Genomic DNA, 23,949 nt, shown 5'->3' on the forward strand with positions numbered 1-23,949 from the left:
AAAACAGCAACAACAAGCAACGAACAAAGGCCAAGCCTCATCAACTTCGTGAGCGCGCAAAGGAATATTTGCTTTGCCCCAAAATCATGTTCCCTTCATGTTGGAGGCCGCGCCGGTATCGCAAATGACCGGTACGAACGATGAGCAAATCAATTTTTCTTTAATAACCTAATTATGTGTACTTTTTAGGGCTCTTCAATAGCATCAGTTCAGCAGTAGCTTCCGAGAAAAAACACCGCTAACGAAAGCAACAAAAAAAAAAAGGGCCATTCTTCCGCCATTCTTCTTCACACTGAAATGCTCTTTCCCCGAACAAAAAAGCCCCCTTCAGTTTGGAAGGGAATCGGCATCTTAAACACGGTCGCTACAGTGGACCAATAAAGCGTCGAGCAAACACACAGATTCTCCCCGTCAAACACGTGCACAAAAGCAAAAAAAAACAAACCTCCGATCCGCATAAACTTACCATTTGTCCGGCCGAGCAAGCAAACCGACAACAAAAAAACAACCTCACGTTTCACATGAAAAATTCAAAGCCCGCACAGCTGCCAGGATTCCTTCACGGTGGTCCTTCCTTCAAATTACGTTTGGCAACGTATCCTACTAACGAGCGGCGGGAAGGTTACAATCCAAACGTCCGGTAGAAACGCCAGACTGGCAGCGCAAGTGACGCTGATGGGGTCGTTTAAAATTAAACTTTATTTAATCGCTTTCATTATTATTTGAGAAGCTATTTTGGAACTTTGCCAACGAAAAGCAGAACGTATCGAGAAAAGTGTGATTGGAGGGCAAGAGGGGGAGAGAGAGAGAGAGAGCGCGGGAGAGAAAAAAAAACATACAACTCCCAAACCTCAAATCAGACCCCTAAGGACGTGTGTGTGTGTGTGTGAACCGTTGCATCGTGTAGCTGGAATGCGACGAAAAGGAAAATCGTAAACACTTACTCGACTGCATGGGTTTTTCCTTGACTATATTCTCTCCCTTTTCCAGTGTCGATTCCACGTTCCGTTGAGGCGTGAAATCCAAAACCCTCTGCACTAGGATCCGGAACATGCAACATGCGGTTCGTGTTTACTGTTGCTTTTTTGCAGTTGCGCCTCTGCTCTTCATACAACGCTGAACTCGCTCCTTTTTGGCAGCGGCAAGAGCATCATGGAAAGCTCAGGCGAACGAAGACCACACTTTCCCCCATTCGAGGCAAGTGGGAAGTTGTATTGTATTATTATTATTATTAGTACAAGTCGTCGCTATCTGGCCGTTGTTTCGCCTCAAGCTAAACCATTCTGCCTGTTGCACAGTTTTCACACAAAGCAGTAAACCGTATGGAAGGGCTAGACGAACCGGCAGGCCGGCGGGTGCGGTCATGACAATTTATGAATATTATCATTATATGCACAATGCATTACAGCACGAAAATGCTCCCAGCTGGTGGTTGAGGTATCTGTATGAACGATGCTCATGGTTGGCCGTTTCTTAAGGCGAGCAGATTAAGCAGCCCATCTAATATATCACATTTTCGGATCGTTATTTTGAAAATACTGTGGTTTTGTAGAAGGAAAAAGCCGTCGTGCGGCTCTTGCTATCTTCTATGTTGTTGGTGAAAATAGATGTGATTTGTTGGAACATTTTCTCAGCGCACGTATAAAAGATGTTGGAAGATGAAGAAAGTTGCTTGTGAGATGACAGATTGGTGGTTTTGGTTGACAGTTACCCAGCTGTAGTAAATAAACTCATTCAAAATAATTAGAACAAATCACACAGGACATGACGATGCACGATTGAAATAGATCTTATTATCATTTCATGCCCAACATTCTTTTTGGATTGCAACAACAGCTTCAACTTAGATTGTTTTGGCAAAAACCACAGCACAATGCCCCAATGATGGCAAAATAATAATGTCAACAAATTTGGATACATTAAATGCTGCCTTCCAACATAAAATCCGTTGCGAAAGAAGAAACGAACCTCTGCTACAATCCCTTGATCATATTTGCGCTTTTTCTTACATTTCTACGTGGAACGTACACACAGACATGGCACAGAAATTGCATCCGCCAGTCGGATGAAAGTAGACATTTTATTTGTTTTCTCCACCCTCCATTCCGGCAAGAAGCTGCTACAAAGATGATGTTGATGATACTGGCAGATGCACCCGGGGACCCACTGCGGTGCTGATGGTGCTTCACTGTGATCCAATGTTGCATCTTCACCGGTGGGTGGCACTACCAGATGCAATGTAACAGGCCCATTGGGAGCAAACCTTCCGTTGTCGGAGAATCCATCCAACTGAAGATCCACTTGTATGATCCTTGAAGCGTAGCTTAGCAGCGCCAACCAAACGTAGCGACCCGTTTTGGCCATTGCAACGTCGAAGTTAGCGGTGCAATGTTAAGGGTACATACACTTTCGGGTACATCCTAAATGCATGGAGTACAAACGGCACCGACCGACTGTGCAAGGCGAACCGATTTCACCTCAAGTATCCGGCCAACGGTAAAAGTTTTTGCTATCTGTTGATTTCTCCCCCAGCAAACAAGACAGAATTTTCTCGCCCTAGCCTCACTCTCTATGGGAAAAAGGTGAAATGAATAAAATATTGAATGCTTTTGTCTGTAGAGCCTCGAGTTTTTCACAAGCACACCGCAAAAAGCCACACCCCACGGAGCGTTCACTTTACGCTGCGAGGAGGTCGAACGGGGTCCACCACCTATCGGGAACCACCGCATTGACGGGTCCCCAAAACAGGCAGCGTGCACTTGGAAAGCTAGCACAGGCCACTCGAAGGTAGTCCCAGCACTAACCCATTCAGTAAATAAAACAAATGAAATAAAATCGTTCCACCGGTTTCGCAGGTGCGCACTGGAGGGATGATGATGATAGCGCTCGCTGTACTTTCCGATTCCTAGCAAGGTGGATGGTGGGTGTGTTATTGATGGAATGAAGTTTCAAGTAGATGTGGCGAGTGGCCCGAGTGTGTGCACATTACACGGAGGATAACGAATCAACTCAATTCAATTAGGGCCAAAGCTCTTCAATAAAATGTATCGTCTTCTGCTCCGATCCACCTCCAGCTCGCCCTTGCAGGCTCTGGTTCTATCGTACTCTGCCAAAAGAAGGTTGGCCGTATTTTAGCACTGGTTTTCGTACCGGTGTCGAATCGATTTCGAAACGTCCGCCCCGTCGTAATGGACGGTTTATTTATTGTTTGAAGAGATTTTCATCGCTCGCCAGCCGGGAGTTTCTCCATTATACACTTTCAGTGTTTTATTTCTGCACCAATTGAGTCGATTGAATTTATTGAAAGTTTCTTTCTTTGGGAAACAGCATAATGGATTTATAGAATGTAAATGACTGCTAACAATTTTGAAGTTTTATCTTACTTGCTTTCAATGATTGGTTTTGAAGCATCATTGAAAGAATGAGAAGAAACAAAAGAATTAAAAAAAAAACTGTTTCTTTATCACAACAATTCTATTAGACACAAGATTCCATAAATCATTCCCCAAACTCCTGATTGTGCGGCTCAAAACCTCCCGGGTGAAGCTTTTCAATTTGTCATCAATTAACCCCAAAGTATCCCACTGCACGCCCCCGGGAGTCAATGGCAAGGTGAGCACCCTTGGCTCCAATTGAATCAAATCCCACCGGCAACTGTCCTGTGACCTGCCAACGTTAATCAATAATATTCCAGCTTTTCGTGACCGTATTGTGCTGCAGGAATGTTTCCACAACATCATACGGCTCTAAGCCGATCCTTCATTTCTTTGATGTTTTACTTAGAACGGTGGATGAAAGGAGGCGTGTGGCGTTGTGTGGGTAGCGCCGAGCTAGAAATCGCCATCATTAATAATACCTTTTTTGTCACAAAGCGGTGATGACAATCAGTCTAAAGGTGGTGATTTTCTTACCAGCCTACCAATTTTCTTTTTTCGCCAATGGTTTTTCATGCTATGCTGGCCGTCTGTGTGGCAGAAACATGAAGGAAGCAATTTGATGGTCCTTTTCCTATCTTTAGTTCTGACCATATCTTGTCCTGCTCATGCTCCTGGCGTCCTTGCTTATGGATCATTTCCTATTCAATATCGAACCTGAAACATCCATAGAATAACGGTTTCTACTGACGATGACGTAGACGTATTTCGAAAGCATACTGGAGATGGGAGGTCGCTTTTGCCTGACGAAAAGAATGCCTGAAACGTGTGACCGAACACCCGGAACCAAACGTCTTTCAGAACGCACGGATAGCAATAACCTATGATGCTAGGAGGTTAGGAACTAACAACAGGTTTCCGCTGTCGGAATCATGCTAGCGAGCAACAGTTTGATAGCGATTACTGCCTCGTCTTCACTTATGGCAGGACGTCATCATGCAATGGAAATTCATCAAAAGTCAGGAAGTGGGCCGGAAATGACTATCATAGTTTTGGGGGGGGGGGGGGGGGGGGGGAGGGGGAGAATGGTTCACTTGGAAGCGCTTGTAGGTGTTTGAAAACTTCATAAAGATAGTTGCTTTTTTATTTTGAGGAAGAAAGGGTACGATTTAGTCCGGTGACGTGACGTGACTAAGTACGACCCTTTGGTAAATTCTTGACACGAACCACTCAGCCTACCATACGGGTCTGCAAAAAGACGACCATTTCTTCTTTTTTTCGCATGTTTAAAATTTCTACTTGCTTTTCCCCTTTTAAGGGTTAGCGAGCATGTTGAGGCACGATGACGATATCTGTATCATCGTGCGCGCTTGAAGGGCTCGCGTTTTATTGTGTTGCTTTGTCTTCTTTCCTGCAGCAACAGGTTGAGTTTTGATCAGTCAATCGCATCCAAACGACTGCTGGAGTGAGTGTCGTGATTTAAAATTAATTCACGTTTCAGAAGGGCACAAAGAGGAATAGTTCAACAGAAAAATCAGTTCTTGGTTGTTTGTTTTATGCTATATGTTTACGGTATTTATTTTACTGAGCACAATAAAGATTTAAGGTCTGTCTTCACTCTGGGGTTTGAAAAAGTAATATTTTTGAGAAATTGTTTTTGAACTAAATTTAGGGCATTAACTAGAGCAAGTAAATGTTTGATGGTGGGGATCATTTTGGCTTGTATTTAATATGACATGTAACAATCATAATCAAGGAAGGCCCGGTAGTATAGGCGACTGCGACGCTGGTCTTTAAACGGCAGGATCGGGGTTCAAATCCCATCCGGGGCCGTAAGCGCATGAAGAGATTTTTCAACTATTTGGTGTCAAAACAGGTACACCAAAACTCTCTGAAGTCATAATGGAACCCATTTTCAGTCTTCCTATATTAAGCGACCAGATCCAGAAGACGATCCTTAAACCCATGAAGGAGTTTTCCAACGTATGCTCTTCAACTACTAAATACAAAACGAACCATAAATAATGCATTTTTTCCCTAAAACTCCATGTCTTATCAAACAACGTTTAAGCATAAATAGCCGTAATTGCTTTTCTGAAATGTAGCTTTGCGCTGTATCCCATGTTTCCGCGCAGATATTGTCTTCGTTATTGTGTATGTGTGTCAATGTATTTGTTGTGTTGTGTGTTTATGTTTGAGCGTGTATCTGTACCACTTAGCCATTTGTATATCGCTGTGTGTTCGGTTTTCGCGGTAGCCGCCGTACCTTTGAGTGTGTTGCGCCTTAGGTGTGGGGACATATTTTCCATCTGGAGCTGTAATTAATCATGGCTGAACCACCACCGACGACGGTGCGCCCTATTGTGCCAGCTCTTTAGCGAAAAGGTGTGTCCTCGTGCAAAAAAAAAAAACAAAAAAAGAATGTTCCAACAATGGCTGGCCTCTTCATAGCAGCGAGTAGAATGTGGCATAATAAAACGCTATCATAGTAATGTTCATTCTTTCGCCGTTTGTGTTGCTGTTGATGTATTTATCTTAAGCTGCCATCAGGCCCGATAGTGTACTGTGTTAGCGTAATTCGCAAGCAGTCCGTGGCGCAATCGCTTTCTCGTTGTAGCATTTCCTGTGCAGTAAAAAGAAACAGATCCATCTAATCCTTGCCATTCCATGTAAATGGATATGAATTATTCGTTTCGCTGTGTTGTTTAGCTCCACTTAATAGGATGATGATTTATGCGTGTAGACAGAGGGCGACAGAGAGATGAGCCCATCCCGAAAACATACTCCCCCAATACCCTACCACCAATATCATTCTCCCACCAACTAGCCGGCTGATTTGCTGGTGCGCTCCATTGATTTACGTTATTAATCGTGCCACTTTTCTACGTGCCCTATTATCGGACATGGTTTTGCATTCGGCAGGGTGCATCCTCTAGCTTAGTGGTAAAGTTTGCTGACACCGAGAAAGAGAGGCAACTCCGTCGTATGCAGCAAATGGCTGGCCATATGAACCTGCTGAGTCCGTTTGTGTTCAACCAGTTCGGACCGTACGGCGCCTACGCCCAGCAGCAGCAGGCGGCCCTGATGGCTGCCGCAACCGCACAAGGAACGTATATCAATCCCATGGCTGCACTAGCAACACAAATACCTCACGCGTTGAACGGTAAGTGTGGTGACCTACTGGCACTAGATACGTCCGTACGGTGTTGTACACGGCATAGCTAACCAACACTTACGGGCTACTCGTCCGCTATTCCTTGCAGGTTCCGGACAGCCAGTAAACGGTGCCATCCCCTCTCTACCATCGCCCACCATGCCTACCTTTAATATGGCAGCACAAACGCCCAATGGTCAACCGGCCGGTTCGGAGGCTGTGTACACCAACGGAATACCCCAAACCTACCCAGGACGTAAGTATTTTAAGCACATCCAGTCGTTTTCTTTCACTTTCCAAGCAAAAATCAAATAAAAAAACCCCGAAACCTCAACCCACAATCTGTCGAACCGCAATAATTTATGCAGCTCTTTATGTAGATGCCCTGCACCTGTCGATACCCGCTCAAGGACTTCCGAACGGAGACGCCGCCCTACCGCACGCCGCCTATCCTGGCATCCAGCCGTATCCCGGTGTCGGTAAGTTCTACCAAGTCGTTTCTATTCACTGTTTCTTAGTGGTTAAACCACCTGCCCCACCTTCCCCACCGTACACCCATTACTATCTATCTATCTAGAACTGTCTCTCTCTCTATATATATATTGCTACCTCGTTCCATAATGTTTAGACTAGTACCATGTAATGTCTTAAACCAACCTGCTCCCTCTATACCACCTATCCGGCCCAAAATACTCATAATGACCGATTGACCGATGTCCGATGTAATGCTGTACACTCGTGTTGTTGTGTTGTGATTTTTTGATCGTTATCTGGTTGATTTGACTTTTTTCCCATCTTTATCGGATGCGCCATCAGTGGTTTTATGCGTTTTGATTTTGTTGTTGTTGTATTTTTTGTACTTGTAACCATTTACCTGGCTTTATCGTTTTTTTCTTTCTTCTTCTTTGTTCTCCTTCTTTTTATTCTAATCATTACTCTAATCTACTCTTTTGTTTATTTGTTTCTGACTTATGTTTTTTCCCTATATTTTCTACAGACCACATTATTACTATAACTTTCTTTTTATTTTAATCTTCTACTGCTATAGTCGTTACATTTACCTGTTATCAAACATGTGTATTATTGGTTTTGTTTTTTGTTTTTTTTTTTACTTCATTGTTTACAAAGCGCTCCGTGATTTTGTCTTCGCCCGTCGTCGTTTCATTGTTTATGTGTCGATGTGTTTTTTCCCGATTATTTAGATATTTCTGTATATGCAACATTCTTAGTCCCTCTGTACCCACCTACCTTACTGGCACCTTTCAAACCGCTGATTTTTCATTTAAGCGTTTCGAATTTCTTGTTTGTGCTATGATGTGTTTGTAATTTCAACTGTTCAAGATAAAGATCGAAAAAGTTTCGCTAATAAGCTCGCGACTCATATCATTCCATTTTTCATAAATTCAAAAAAAAAACAATTGTGAAACGTTTGTTAAAATCTGATTCAATTTTTATTTTAATTGTGGCCCATTGTACAGAAACAACAATCAAATGCTGTACGTTACTTAATTCGCATACCATCGCTCTAAACTCAACGAAGCTTCCAAAACTGCCTCCGTTTAAACCGAATGTTTGCTCTACAAAATGTACATTTTCATTTCATGACACTTGAAAATGAAATAAAAACACCCACCACTTGGTACATCAAACGCTTCCTCCCGAGAGAAAATGCACATGCATTTCAGAGGCATGATTACAGCAATGCAAAAATATGCACACTTGTTTCAGCTCGTGCGTGTATTTATTTTATTTCTGCCTTTACTCAAAACCAATAAAGCACGAGTGCACGAAGGTATAATTGAGAGCTAAAAATAGTAATATCAACTCCCGCTCCGATCGCTCCAACGATCTTCCCGAGCACCAACGCTATTCGATGGCCAATCCAATTCTGGTAGGAAAAATGTGGCCCATTTCATTCGCTCAAGTGAGGCGATGGATGACAGGGTGAGCTAAGGTTAAAAAATGCAACTTACTTGGTAGCAAAAAAACAAATATTCCCTTCCCTTTACTGCTCTAGAGCAGCAGCTCGACTCGGACCTCCTCCCCGAACACAGTCGGCGAGTCATGTTTCATTGAAATTATAAACTTTCTCACCCGAAAACAAATAACAAACTTTAATTGCATTTCACTACCATGCACCGGCACTGGAAATGAAACATGCGGAGCTTTTCCACTCTTTTCCATTCTCTCCTCTCAGTATGTGTGTGTGTATGCGGGAGTGCTTGAATTAACAGTTGCACTGCCCCCCCTCTTGCGTCGGGCGTTTCTGCACGAAAGATGGTTTTTATACGACTCATCTTTTTTATTGCAAACGTTCCTATTTGGTTTGATGTCAGCGAGTTTGTGATGGTACTTTCTCGCTTTAGCCACATTTTCAGCCCTTCATCGGGATGTTTCGCAGAGTTATCGCTTGTTTTATTTGTACCACCTCTTTCCGGACGTGGGCGAAACATGGGCGACGTCCGTTGTGTTGTGTTTTGTCCTGCTTTTTGTTTACTTTTGCTTAAGCTGCACACTCTGTGTTCTGTTTTCTATCAAAAGCCACCTTTCTCATGCTCACCGTCTCTCGATGATCAGATGCTGTGCAACTTTGCGACGGTAAATAACAACTTAGTTGCAAATTGCAACACTTTTTCTGTTCAACTCCGCACGATGGTAATGTTTTTTTGTTTTTTTTTTTTTGCACAACCGATTCGTTCATGCGTTGTGCAATTTGTTTAACGTACACACGTAGTGCAACAGCTCGTATCAAGGCACACAACAAAAACAAAGTCAGTTGTCTGAAAATCGTACCAAGAGCAGGCGACAACCAACTTTCCAAACTCTGATAGAGATTTGCCACCGGCCCGGTGGCACCATTCCGTTCGTTACAAAACTTTCGCTCCCGCTTGTGCACAAATTGTCAGTGACGTTTAAATGGTGCAAAAATTTGAAACTGTCCTTGCCTTTGTGCTCGTGATTAGTTTTCCCTTCGGAACGGCAGTGCCGTGCGCTACTGGGCGCCTCCATCCAGAGCGCTTAGCTGAAGCACGGGGCATGGGCAACCGAGGTGGTTGTGGGTTTTGCTGTATTCGAGCTGTCGGGGGAAATTTTCGTGAATCTCAATGAGGCGGAAGTAAATTAAATCTGATTTCTGTCCACCGCTTGCTTTTCCTCCGGACCCCTCTCACTTTCAAACACGGCCGACCAGGCGTCTCCATCAACGCTGACGCTGTCAGTATTGCTTTGATTTGTGGGTGACTTTCCGAGCGGCAGGGCACAAAGAAGTTCACAAACAGTGAGCGGCACACAAACGCACTTCCATTCTCGCCAAAGGCAAAAGCGGATATTGACGGAGAAATTGCTAATAGAATTAAATGCTCGCCGTGTCCCGCACGCTTCCGTACAACCACCGGTTGTAGGTTGTTTCGTGCCATCCCACCATACCAGACTGGTAGCTGATGCCTGAGGAAATGTTTATATAAACATAGCGCTGCTTCAATCAAGACATCAATGCAGATTGCGTTGGCATCAGCCAGTGCGGCAGGCAGTATGAAGTTATTTGTGGTGCCATTTGGGGGTTTTATAGTTGAAGGTTTAACGTCGCACAACATTTTCAAACGCGATGTTGCCTTTCTGCTTGATAAAGGTTTGCAAACATTAATACACTTCAAATAATTGGAATACTATGCAACTGAGCTTCAAATAATTTATCAAAATGAAAACAAAATAGCTTTTTGTTTTATCGCCTCTATTTCTGTGCCACACAAAAAAAAACAACTACCAAAATCCAATCATTTTCTGCTGAAAAGGTGAATCAAACAAAAGCAGCATACAAAAGAAGACAAGCGTATTCTATGCGTTTTTTGCCCACTTTCTTCAAAACAATCAACAGAAAGTTCATCTTTTGCTCAGACCCAAAAATGTGTGGTGTGCCATTTTCTGGTAAGATTTATGCACCGATCCCGTTTTATTATTACTGCCACTAACTTTTGCCTTTTTTACCGCCATATTCCGGATTCCGGCACAGCGGACGGATGTTGGCTCGAACAAAGAAAACTACCCTTAACGGATTATGAACAGCGAATAGGCCATTGGTCGTGGGTTTAAGTGGATTCTTGGAGGCGGATAGAACTATACTTCCGCTGTTCAATGGACCAATTTTTGCTGCGCTGTTCATACGAGCCACCTACATGGATTCGATCCGTTATGTCGTCTGTTTCATTTTTATTTTTTTGCAGCAATGAATTTTCCTGTTTTTCTTGCCATTCGATTCGGTTATTTTGCCACCCTCACAGCGTAACAGATCGGAGCCGAGCACAGTGGATATGGGTTCGCTGACGATGAGTTTGGTGTGGAAAATTATGGGCTTGTTATTTTTTTCTTTCTCCGCCAGTTTCCCTTGTTACTGCATGCTTTTATACAATTCCGATACTTACTACCGTTCACACGGGAAGTGGGTTCAAGCCATTTTTTTTACGACAGAAATGTATGTTAGGAATAATACTGTATGGAAGAAAAAATTCAGAAAGGCTTTTCAAACAACGGTCACAACAACAGAAACGAACCCGTACTGTTCTTGGGAGTCGCGTTGTAGTTGTGTTGTCTTGTTCAATGTTCCCTTACGAGCGCTTGTGGATCGAAAGAGAACATTCAGCAGTTCACGGAATTTTCCATTTCATTAAACAATACTTTTAGGCAATTGGTTTTTAGCAGCTTGAATTATGTGACAGTTTCAACCCTCGACAATAATCACCAGGCGGTACCAAGCGGTCTGCGGTGGGACGGTCGATAATTTGCAGCTCAGCGCGTTTATTTCTTGCAAACCATAAGTTGTCTGGCTAACGATAAACCGCTGTGGAGCCATTTGCCACTTAAATTTGCTGTTGTCTTTTTCTTGGCAACAAACAAATGGCGTACACAACTCATTTTTTAATTTGAATAAAATGTTATTAGTTTATATCTTCATCATGGTAAATTTATCTATGATTGGAAACACGTGGAAGCAAATCCCTTTGTTTCATCTATTCTCACCCGAAATGCTTCCTCCAAGTGAGGACTTTTCAACTAGGTGGTATCAACTAGTCGCGTAATATTAATCCATTTTTGTGTTTTTGATTAGCATTTTTTATGGATGCGATAATACATTGAAAAGATACAAATTCCAAATTCATTACCCTGAATTTTCATGCTATTATTTGTACAATCAAAAATTATGTACAACAAAAATGTGAATGGAAACCGATTTTTTTAAGCTTTTTATCTTTAACAAAGTAATACATGTAGGTCTTAAATTTTTTAAATTCCATGTCTCCAAACGAGACTCCAAATATACAAAAACCAGACAAAAGAAAAATAATTTTTTCATAGACAGTGTCACAAAAAAAGATGACTAATTCCTGAATTCTTGGTATTCGATTCTTTTCAATTATTTTACTTTATCAAGTTTGAAACAAACAGGGATAGATTCGACGATTGGCGACATATGCTCATCATTTATCACATCCAACATATTGCTCTACACGATCTAGGTTTTATCAACCTTCTCCTTCCAACAAATCCCAACGATTGTCTTGAAAGCTTCAGTATTTTTCTCATAGTTCATCTACAATTATGTTATTTTCCTAAGTTTCGATTCTTTCACACTCAAATTCATAGTAGTACATGCAAAGTAATCAGCGCAGTAAGTCAGCACAAGCGTGTACTTGTGGGACCCTAGACACTAGCGTCATTGCATTTGCACTTTGATGCTGCGTGCCACATTCATCAATAGCCTCCCCCTTCGTAAAAGCCAAACCAGGCTGCCCCTCGATGCTTGCCAAACCCGTAGTAGTACACACGTCCCTTTTACGATTCCACACATTCCATTTTTCCGATCGATATTTCTACTGTGTGTTGTTGATGTATATTTGTTTTTTTGATTGTAAATTTGTAAATTTAACAGCCTACCCAGCCGTTTATGGACAATTTCCGCAAGCTATACCGCAACCGATTGCCGCCGTTGCACCAGCACAGCGCGAAGGTAAGCATCGCCTTCCCACACACCTCAAAAGCCCAGAGCGAACGTCTGCAGCAAGCGACACCCGATGAAATGAAATAAATTACACATTCCGCGTCAGCGGTTCCACAAAACGCAACCCCACAAACGGCTTGCAGTACAATCAAGTTCCGGGCGGGCAGCACCAAAAGCAGTCAGATAGCTAGTCATTTCACAATTGCCGGCGAATGATAAACAGTCTTCTTCTTTTTTTTTTTTTGGTCTTGCTTTTGTTACACCCGGCTCAGACACACACACACGCTATATGGATGTGTGACAGCACTACTATCTGGCTGCTTTAGTGTGCAGTGCATTGGGTTTTTGCCATTTCTCAAAATGCCACAACAAGGCGTTCGATTCAATTGCTCTCTTAATTCCTGCAAGGCAATCAGTACGATTGTTTCTTCTCCTCGCTGTTTGGAGACTGAACAAAAACTGTTTTATCTGCTCTCCCAACGTTCATCTCTGTATGCTCGTAGATGTTTCTCTGTGTTTTTATGTATGTTCTGTAAACATGTGTGTTTGTTGCAATGTCCTTTTCTGTGTGTTTGTGTGCGTGTTTATTTTTACGTTATTGGTCACTTGTTTCTAACAATAATCATAGAATCCCATTATTTTTCGCCATTCCTATGTGTGTTATCTGGTCGGTTCGAGTTGAAGTGCAGCTTATCTTTTAATCGTACAAAATTAACTATAAAATCATGACATAATTAAGCACCATTGTGCTTCAAATTAAGCTTCATTCTCTGCCTCAACTTTACGAGCAATTAGCAAAGGCAAGCTGTACTTCTTACTGTTCGATCATTACAGTACAGTGTTGATAGAAATACCCGAAAGATCCCAATCCCATACGTTTGAGTTTAAATCCCAAAAGGCTACCTTTACTGTCCAGCTAGTGATGCTGCTATCGGATTTCTGTTCTTCTTAGCTCTGTACTGCTGCTACCTGTGCACCATTCAGTGTTTCATTTCTGTACATGTTTGCCTTTTCCACGGTGTATTTAGCACACTTTTTTAAAGCTTGCAACAGTTCAACAGTTAGCCAACTAGTTAGCGTAGCCACTCTTTTCCGCCTATCCCTATTGGTACGAACCCGAACACTCATGAATGCGTTCGATTAACAAACATCCCTTTACCATACATTAAATTAACCCGTACGTAACCGATTGGGCCTAGTCTTGTGGCCGCGGCTCGTTTGACCAGACGATAGCAATTACTCTTCCTCGCAACAGTGCTACAAAGCTAGCGTTGGGCAACTACTATATGCAAAATTCTTCCTCTTTAAGTTTTGTGATGGATTGTTTTAATTTTCTGTAAAGACATGTTAATGTTCCCAGGGTGCTCCATATCGGGCCCGGAAGGTTGCAACCTGTTCATCTACCATCTGCCCCAGGAATTCGGTGACGGAGAGCTGATGCAGATGTTTATGCCCTTCGGAACTGTGATAAGTTCTAAAGTCTTCATCGATCGAGCTACAAATCAGAGTAAATGTTTCGGTAAGTACATCGCAACCAGACCTTCACTACACCGCGCTTCCGTCGGTCACGTTTTCCGAACCGGGGATTGATTCGTTTTCGCTTCCTTTCCCGTTCCGCCACAGGTTTTGTATCGTTTGACAATCCAGCCAGCGCTCAAGCTGCGATTCAAGCCATGAACGGTTTTCAGATTGGTATGAAAAGACTGAAAGTTCAGCTGAAAAGACCAAAGGATGCGAATAGACCCTATTAACAATCAGAGATTAAAAGCGCTTTAAAGAGTGCTTCTGGTGAGTACTGTTACTATTCTATATTCTCATTTTTCTGAAGCACCAAACCCCTTTTTTCACTCTTAAATCTCCGTTCAATTGCTCAGTGTTATATGATGATGTTGTTTTCTCTTTCCTCTTTACGCTCTGCTGCGCCTCTCCAACGGGCAACTCGAATTACTGGAACGTAAAACGTATGTATTTGATCCGTAGCTGAAGCTTTAAAATATGAAGTTAATCCTTAGACAAATTTAATCTAATATCATCAATTATCAGTGCAGTTATGAATAGAACAAAACAAAACTACAACCAATCGCTTAAAAATAAAATAATAAACTCACAGACACAACTTAACTACAAACATATGGAAAAGGAGCAAAACAAACATTTAAGCTACTCTATATATAAAACCAAAACAAACAAACAAAAAAATACAAAAAATCCTACCAGAAACAAAAAAACACGATTACAAAGCTATACAAACACTGCTGAGTCAGTGACTTTTGTCTTGAAAAATTACCTATGTACCAACTGTACGCGCACGGCCGTGCGAGCGAAAGATGCAGCCGATGGAGATGATGGTGGGGGATCGAAAGTGCTTTTGGTGCAGTATTCCAGCCACCAGCCACCCGGTTGAACCTTCAGAAAGTGTGCCGAGGACAAACGATGCTGTGCGATGCCGAAGGTTTGCATCTGGACGAGCAAAGGAAAAGTAGAGCGACGTTATTGCACACACACGCGTAAGCGAAACTTGTTTTACTATTTAACAAAAAAAACAAAAGCCGGAAGTTAGTCCAAAGTTTGCCAACCGTGTCATGTCGTGGTTATAGGATAGGAGGAGTAAGTAAATTATCTTAAACTTAAGTTTATCTACAATCTAGATAATAATCGAACACTCATAGAAAAGGAAAATCATTGCCCATAAGTTCATTAAACGAGGATAAACGAGCTAGCGGCATTGGAAGCGCAAAGGGGCAAAATCGTTGAATTGGATACTTCAGTACAGTTTCTCTCGCGCACAGTATTTTGTATTACGCGTTACGTTTACACCGACACAATTGCGATATCACAAGTACACGATCAACGAGCAAGCGAAGGTTATCAAAAGCTTCTTCAATTCAATAACAAATTTGCCGCTGCAAATTTTATAAAAATAGAGTTTTTCAAGTTAGCTTAACGTCTTTGCTCTGTTTTATTGCATTCAAGTTTTAAGCTTAATGTTCACGTCGAAAACCTCTTTATCATGCATCGTACACAATGACAATGGAATTGTAGATAAGGCGCGTAAGGTGCACCGTTTTTTTCAATTCACTTCGTTTCTTCTGCTTGTCAAATAAATACACCGTGGATTGGAAATCAACATGCAAGTGATAAATGCTTTGATCCATTAGTTTACATAGTTCCATCTATTCTGATCAACTTAAAGAATAGATATTAGCATTCTCATTTAAACAAAAACCACAGCCATCATCATCAGCCATTATTTTAGAAGCGCTTCTTTTTCTTCATCATAAACAATACTAAAATCTACTTTAAATCGACATCCGATAAAGAACAATGATAACGTACTATTTAAGCGTTTATTCAACAGAAAAAAATACGACAAATATGTTAGTAGCGCACCCTTTTTAGCGTATGTTTGCTGATCCTAGGCTTCGTTGGACTGCAAAGGAATTTCAGATATGAGAAAAAAACAACCGAAGCTAGGAGTTTAACTAACTTGCCTCAAGTAAAATCAAATAAAGGAGTGTTATTCGTTTAGATAGCTACAAGCTCTAACCCACAACTGCATCTACTACTGCAGCACAGGAATTAGTTTTAAAAATTGGGTGCAATTACAAAGTATGCACCTTTGGCAACAATAACACACACTTTCATCAGGACAGGCCGTAGGAAGTTTTTCAACTAAAAAAAAAAAAAATCACTTTCATTTCAAACAGGCCGGGACAGTGGTAAAGAGTAAAATAATTAACATTTAAAACTTTAGGGACACATTGTAACAACCTATTCTTAACATACTTTCTACGCATCACGCACAGGTGAAAATCATAATAGAGCGCCCACTTATTGGACTATATTAGATAGTAATAATTTATCTCTTTCTATCTTGCTATCATATTCTCTGAAAAAAAAAATACCTACATTTTGATCCCGCGCAGTCTTGAGTAGTTTATTTCCTTTTGCTTTATTTCCTATTGCTTTGTTTGAAAGATAGTGTTTAAGTTAAGTTGAACGAATTAAGCTTCTCGTTACCTCTTCACTTGCTGAATGTTATGTAGCCAAAAAGTTTACATTTCCTCAATGCCACCGATGGCAGCGAAAATACGAATTTTACCTTACTTCTACTAATATTGTTTACGATCTAATCGGCCCGCCATCCTCCAAAGTTAGTATTAAAAAGCTATGACAAAGGAATCAAATAGTTATTAGCTCAATCCTAACCCAATATTGAGACTTTAATGCATAAACGTTACCATGCTTTATGTTTTCTAGACCAGTTTTTGCATCGTTTTACCTATTACAGTATTAATTTGTATTTATAAATTTAAACAAAAAACTACACTCACACGCAAAGTTATTTTCCAAAAAGGTTTATGCGCCGTTCAACAGCCCTATCTCGCTACTGACGGCCATGCTTTTACGAGCGAAAGAGGGAGAGCTGGTGACAATTTTTGTAAAGATATTGCAAACAGCGCATTGGGTTTACCGCTTCATCGTACTAGTCATTTGTAGGCTAAGGTAATTATATCATCTTTACACAACTACACAAGCCCGCCATCGTTGAGCTTTGCGTTCTCGGTAGTTTTGCATCCCTCCAGGAGCCTGCACCGCCATTGCATTTGGTGCAGGTTTGGAAAGTCTAGTAATCGGATTCCTGCCTAAAGTTTAAATGAAAACAACAACTTACACAACACACACACACGCATACACATTCAAACCACCTTAGGGAATGTAGTAGATAATATAGCATGAACGATTTACTTCACGCATCAAAGTTTAAGGTAACATTATTAAACCACGCCGTAGGACACAAACACTTGTTTTGTGGGCCTGTGAGAGACGTAATTTAAAGTAAAAAATCAACTCGCATAAGGGAACCTATTCGAAACGAGAATCTACAGCTAAGGAAAGCCAAAAAGAAATACAAAACATGTACCAGCTCGTGCTGTATATCGCGCGGTGCGGTACATTCGTGCCAGCTAGAGGAGGGCAAGTATTGATTGGGCGTAGTATTGCTGCACGACAAACGGGGGTACATCATTTCTAACACAACAAACCAAAAACAAAAAAAAAACTTTAAAACATTGTGCAACATTTATGCTAGATTTACGCTAGATTTACGCGCGAACACCCAAAACCCAAGGGCAGAAGAAAAATCGTATTTTACAATAATTAGTAGTGTGGTAATAATGATTTTCTCCCCGACACTCTCAAACAATCCGCTCCGCAAGAGAATGAATAGGTATACTAGGAAAAAGGGTTTTCTTAACACACTCTTGTAATGCGGATGATAAAAGTACGACAGCGAGCTTTTATGGTTTTTTTTTTCTCCCCCAAATTTTGCATCGCATCAACCGTGTCAGCTTGCAGGTTAGTTACCTTTACACCACAACCAGATTTCGCACAACACTGTATTACGATTGAAAGCTCGGCGGATTTTACTGATCAACATGCCTTCAGGGATGAACCAAGCTTAGGCACATTGAGTCGTGATGAGTTTTGCCGATTCTATGCTACTTAGAATTTCCGTTCACCGAACAATACTTTACGTTTCGATTGCTTTAACTGCAAGTAGGGTTTTATGAACAGCTACAGAGGAAAAACACACACAAAGCAAAAAAAAAAAAACAACCTAAACTGGAAACATATTATTGTTAGATAAACCAACAAAATGGGCTGTGATTTCAACGTATGATTTGCAAACACCGAACTACCAGATTTGATAAAACCCTACTCAAACATATGTGCTGCTCGAGGTTTGAATTGGTTTCGGGTTCTCCTACATGTTGGAACCATTTTGGGGGAAAAAAGGGCGTTGTCGTTGAATTTGTTTTGCTCTCCCGATTCCTCGCGCTCGATTTTTTACCAAAGTTTTAATGCTTTCCTAATTGTTTCGAGTCCACTAAACCGAACGAGCTAACTGCCGAAACTATTTCCTTCTTTTATCCCTGAAGGTATGCTGGGAAACAGAGGGAGAGAGAGAGCGCGCAATTAGTGGTGAGGCACCGCAGATGGAGCCACAGATTATACACAACATTAGAAGGAAAAAGTCTCATGAACCCGATATCTAAACTAAAATGGTCTTACCTTTGCCAAATTGCGTGGAAAAGATTGTGAAGAAATCAGAGAAAAAGGAAAAACAACCAAACACACACACACTAGTTACCGGATCGGTAACAGTCTTGTACCGATGTAGACAAATTGAGCAGCGTGCGCACACACATACACACCTGTATATAGATGTAAAATCGATGCAGCAATTTTTCTCTCTCTCTACTCTACTTATATAAACATTATTAACTGCAAACAAACTCCCCTCTCCCCCCAGCATCCCTTAGCATAAACCTAGGCAAAAGTCTAACACTTATACGACAGCCATTAAAAGCTGGATCAGATGCGCGGCAGTGTGGATGCGTTGAACTATGCATTGAAAGCCATATCAGTTATCGAAACTAAAAGTTTCATTTTCCAATGCTCAGTAAAGCAGTGCAGTGTTGTGTGGAAGTAGCTCACCAGAGCCATATTGTCGTATTTGTGCGAATTAATGCGCAAAAACATCCTAACGACTCACACACACACACACACACACACACACACACACAACTACACACTGCTAGGTTAATGATGCGCCACCACTAAGGATGATCCTTCGGTTCGATTCGAACCAAGGAAAATGCCCCACATTATAGCAAAACAAGTAAACAAGACTAGTCAAATAGTTATTAAAGAAGAATTTAAAAAAAAAACAAATAAGAACACCCAGTGAATCCACACATATAAGCTACTTGAACAGATTTAAATAAAAACAAAAACACAACAAAGTATGAATGAAAAAAAAAAAACAATGGACTACAGCCCAACGAACGTGAACCCACCTTCTTCGAGAGAAAAAACTGTGAAACTTTTCCGTCAGGTTTGATTTTTCTCTCACAAACCCTTATATTTCTCTTTATCCCTCTCTCTCTCTCTTTCTCTCGCTCACTAGCCAGGGAACTTTCCTTTGTATCCCTCCTAAGCTGCCTACCCACTAAAGTAAAAGTGTAGTTAGTTGAGTCCAACTCCCTATTCTCGAGGTTTAGCTACATGCCAGGTCCATCTCTTGGTGCGAAAATTTCCTTCGTTTGCTTTGCACATGTCAAAGAAATTGAGGTCCTAAATTACCCATTTTTTTTACAAGAAAAATTAGGAAAATTAACCGAAAAATAATATTTTGTTTCTAAATCGATTGGAGAATTAAAAGCTAGATTTTTTTTCCTCCTAGACCTGTCCCTTGTTTCGTGTCCCGTATTTCCTTCCTGAAAAATAGCACATAAACCAGAGATTGCGCCATTTACTTAACTGGGAGATGGGGAGTGACTATGTAGCATCATCGTGGCAAAAAAAACAAAAACGAAGCGAAGGTAATTTATAGTATTAAGCAAGCAGGAAATGCAACAAAGTAACGCCTGTAGATGAGAGAAACAAAACCAAAAATCCCACTATAACACGGATTGTACGAGTCTGTAGACTATTCGCTCGCTGTGTACAGCTCTGATGCAAACGTAGGTGACATTTACGCCCGTATCAAATCCGTACTGAATCCAGTAGCTCAGTTAGAGCGATCTTCGTGTGGCGACGAAACTGTTCCAATCGGGGGAATTTCGTTTGGTTTGAATTTGTGCCACCTTTTTTCCTAACCGGAAGCAACAGTTTGTTTTGCGTTCATCATCGTCATCATCATGTTGCTAAGTTTGTTTCATAACGATCAAAACGAGCACGAGCATGTGCTTTTTTTTCTTATTTAAAGTGCAACCTGATGCAGCTGATTAGCATTTTGTGTTTATTTATGCAATTTCTTCTCTTAGGTTGAGAATTTTTAAGCACAATTTTAACCCTCTAAAACCCGATGCCAGAGACAGCTAGCTGAATACTTGTGAGCCACACACACAAACACACACACAGGGATGAATAAATTCACTCTTTAAAGTCTATGCTCCACACCTACACGATAGTATACACATGAATCTATATAGATATATACATATATACACTCACAACGCGTATATACACATATTTAGAGATAACATTATTATATACATTTACCGTTCAGGAGCGCGTGTACACCGACAAGCAAACACCCTTCAGCAGTAGGGACAGAGGCAACTACAAGTCGGCAGAATGAAAAAGAAAAAAACCAAGTCCTTCATCCATAACGTTACAATATGATCAATACACGTGAACCAAACACTAATAAAAATGTGTCCCCATCCGCCCGGGCGGACCCAGTAGAGCCTCTGGCCAAACACACACACACACAAACACACACCCAAGGGAAACGTAAAACATAAACACTATTAAGAACAAAACGTTATTTTAAGTCTTTAACTAGTTAAGGAACGCAGATACGGGGATAAAGGTGTATGAAATAATATTTGGAAACTTGCTTCCAGCAGTGCATTGGTGTTTGTACGAACTATCGGTGCACAAAACCGCTCCTTGGTGAGGACACTTTTTTACACACACACAAACACATACACATGCTCATGCAACGCCACACAAACAAAAACAGATCCTACCAAAGGCGTGAGAAAACCGGTTTGTACAAGCACGAAATGCAACGGGAAGGCATTGGTTTTTCCTACTATAACTAGCGATACAAACCGTTTAGCAAGCAGCATGTGCAAGAAAAACAATTCATGACAGATAAGAAACATTGTAAAAATCTAGGATACAGGGTATTTCTTGCAATTATTGAAAATAATGAGAAATTAAATACTTATAGGGACGAACAAAAGATGTTGAACGGTCGAAGGAAGGGGCGAAGGGAGAGCAAGAAAGGGAGAGAATTGAGCGGGAGAGATTTAAACAAAACTTACATTTTTAATACTACTTACAAAACTCATTATTATTGCAAATTCAAACCAAAACATACAAAGGTAAAATCATTATTATACATTTTTGCTAACATAATTCCTATCATTATTAACACAAACATTTATTACACCACCGGTGGTGCGTATAGGGTGGCAGATAGGTAGCAGTTCAGTTGATTCGCGCGTTACAAATAAAAGAAGGAGCAAGTTTTTAGAAGGGATGCAAAATAAATTAACAAAAGCAACACATTCACACAACGCATTTATCATTGCTCTACTATAAATTTAAAACATCATAAATGAACAACAACATTAAAGCAACCCAAAACTTGCAACAAAATAGAAGCGAATTTCACACATACAAACATGCACACATATACACATAGACACCAATACAAACACACTGAAGTAATGCTGGGCGATTGTTGTTGCAAACAGAGAATGTTTTTTAGAAACCCGGAAACCCCTCCGACGAGTTTTATTGCTCCTCCTTCTTCTTCTTCTTCTTCTTCATCTTGTACTACTTTCTTACTTCTGCTATTTAGAAATGTTCTCCTTTATTCTTCTGTGTAGCCTTTAGACGTTTCAGCCTGTCGATATGAAAGAAAAAAAAACAAGAGAAGAAGAAGAAGAAAAAAACAAAAGTCACGAAAATAAGGGGGAAAACGATATAATGTTTAAAGAAATTAGTTTTGTGATATGAATATTTATAAAGAATAATAAAAATAATAATAATAATAATAAAAGTAAAAAAAATAATACTAATAATAATAACAGAAAAGCAAACCAAAAACTCTTTATGAAATTGATAATTGAAAACAGGAAATATAAAGAAAATACACCGACACAAACACAAACAAATACACACAAAGGCTGTTGCGGCATAGGCAACAGGATCGGGCCAGCACCAGTACATAGAAGGCGTGAAATAATTGACATGCGTGGTCAGTGGTCCACTAAAGAAAAAAAGTTGAGTAAAGAGAAAGATCAGATTTGCGAGAACAACAAAGCATGGACTTCACAATTGACTAAAACAGCAGAAACTGCACTGCACACTTACCTTGAGGAACAGAACTTAAGAAAGAATAGTTTATTTTGTGGGTTTTTTTTTTTGTTTTGTTTTTTTAGCTCAGTTCTTGCTAAGGGAAAGAAAAATCAGATAATTCGATCCATGCTTTGGCCTTATTATTGAAATAGTTTTATTCCTTATGCAGAAAATTTTCAAAACAACAGTTTAAACCATCTGTTCGTATGGATAAATTGTTACGAAAACTCATTTTTGTAGCGGTTTATTCTTTTTCCTTACGAAATTGTGTTTCAGTCGTAAAACTTCTCTTAATTTCTGGATCGAATGGCCACTCCAGACTTACCTAATTAATTACTAAATAGTACAAGTACAAGTTTTCTTACTCCCCAATCTTAAAATAAATGCAACCATAGCTAACTGGACAGCGACAAAACGCATACTAACAGGCACACGCGTTTGCAGCCAATGCAGTAATGGTGGTATCACGTTTAAACATTAGTATCAATCAAAGAAAAGCCAAAACAGGAGTGGATAAGAATAGATCTTTACAGGCTAATATGCGAAAAACCGATTGATCGAAGCAGAGAATAAGTAAAAGGGAAAGATACAGAGAGAAAGAGAGAACAAGTTATCTCCAATACTTCGTTGCGAAGCACCAAACAAGTAAGCGTAAGTGCAGGAAGGGCCAGGTGCAAAAGATGAAGCAGAGAGAAAAAAAATATATATATATACCATATATACAAAAGAAATACTTTAAAATTTCACTTCAAACAAAATAACACGATGTGGAGAACAACTGTACATTGCGATATTTAACGCTTTGAAAACAAACAAAAAAAAACAAAAATATATATAAATGATAATTTAGTATATTTAGTATAACAAAACCAACAAACAAACACAAAAGGATCGTAAACGATAACCTAGTAGCAAGCAAGAGCCGCAAATAACATAACGTGTCTCGTAGGAAAGAGAAGAAGAGAAACCACAACCTAGCCAGAGTCTCAGCGTCCGGTGGAAGGGTACCAACACATGCGGTAAAAATACTGGAAAGCAAAACAAGAACAAAGAAAAAGAAAAACTATTAAAATTAAACCAAATTTTTAGACAAATTTACTTTGTTTTCTTTCTCCTAACAATTGAGAAAAGGAAAAAAAAAAAAACCAGTTACGCATAATATGGATGGGCGGATTGTAACTCACAAACGCACTGTTGACCATTCTCACCGTGTTCTCATCTGCCCAAGCATTATCGTTAAGGATAGAACGGTGGTAGCAATTTATTTTCCAACTGTCATTTTGAACCCATTTTTGTTATCTTTCGTTTCCTATCTCATCATATCAAAGGTGTTTTAAGTGGAATCAATCATTTTGAGTCGAGGAACACAATTTGAATTTAAATTCAATCGTGTTTCTTCACTTGGCAAATCAGTTTTCAAATGTGATACGAGTGTATTATGAGCTGAATACATTTTTTGTTTTCTATTCAAGGCGCACAAAACAAGTTCAAGTACGATAAATTAGTTTGTAGATTAAAATAACTAAACGCGTTACATACTTCTT

At 40.4% G+C, this 23,949-nt stretch overlaps 2 protein-coding genes across 26 annotated transcripts in view; one reads left to right on the top strand and one right to left on the bottom strand.

The window, feature by feature from the left end:
* LOC126562376 (CUGBP Elav-like family member 4) overlaps window positions 1-14,642 on the top strand; it is a 339,360-nt gene extending 324,718 nt beyond the window's left edge. For 13 of the 25 annotated variants that reach the window (XM_050218857.1, XM_050218873.1, XM_050218867.1 and 10 more), the window contains 7 exons: window positions 6,297-6,537; window positions 6,638-6,784; window positions 6,897-7,007; window positions 12,452-12,529; window positions 13,863-14,039; window positions 14,144-14,308; window positions 14,501-14,642. In XM_050218857.1, coding sequence (XP_050074814.1) covers window positions 6,297-6,537; window positions 6,638-6,784; window positions 6,897-7,007; window positions 12,452-12,529; window positions 13,863-14,039; window positions 14,144-14,271 — 882 coding nt within the window. In that variant the 3' untranslated portion in view covers window positions 14,272-14,308; window positions 14,501-14,642. The remainder of the gene's footprint in view (window positions 1-6,296; window positions 6,538-6,637; window positions 6,785-6,896; window positions 7,008-12,451; window positions 12,530-13,862; window positions 14,040-14,143; window positions 14,309-14,500) is intronic. The other 12 variants (XM_050218859.1, XM_050218864.1, XM_050218858.1 and 9 more) reach the window with 7 other exon arrangements.
* LOC126562092 (transmembrane protein 161B) overlaps window positions 1-23,949 on the bottom strand; it is a 496,042-nt gene that overhangs the window by 466,092 nt on the left and 6,001 nt on the right. The window lies entirely within an intron of this gene.

This window comes from Anopheles maculipalpis, chromosome 3RL, assembly GCF_943734695.1.
Source record: "Anopheles maculipalpis chromosome 3RL, idAnoMacuDA_375_x, whole genome shotgun sequence".
Taxonomy (NCBI): domain Eukaryota; kingdom Metazoa; phylum Arthropoda; class Insecta; order Diptera; family Culicidae; genus Anopheles; species Anopheles maculipalpis.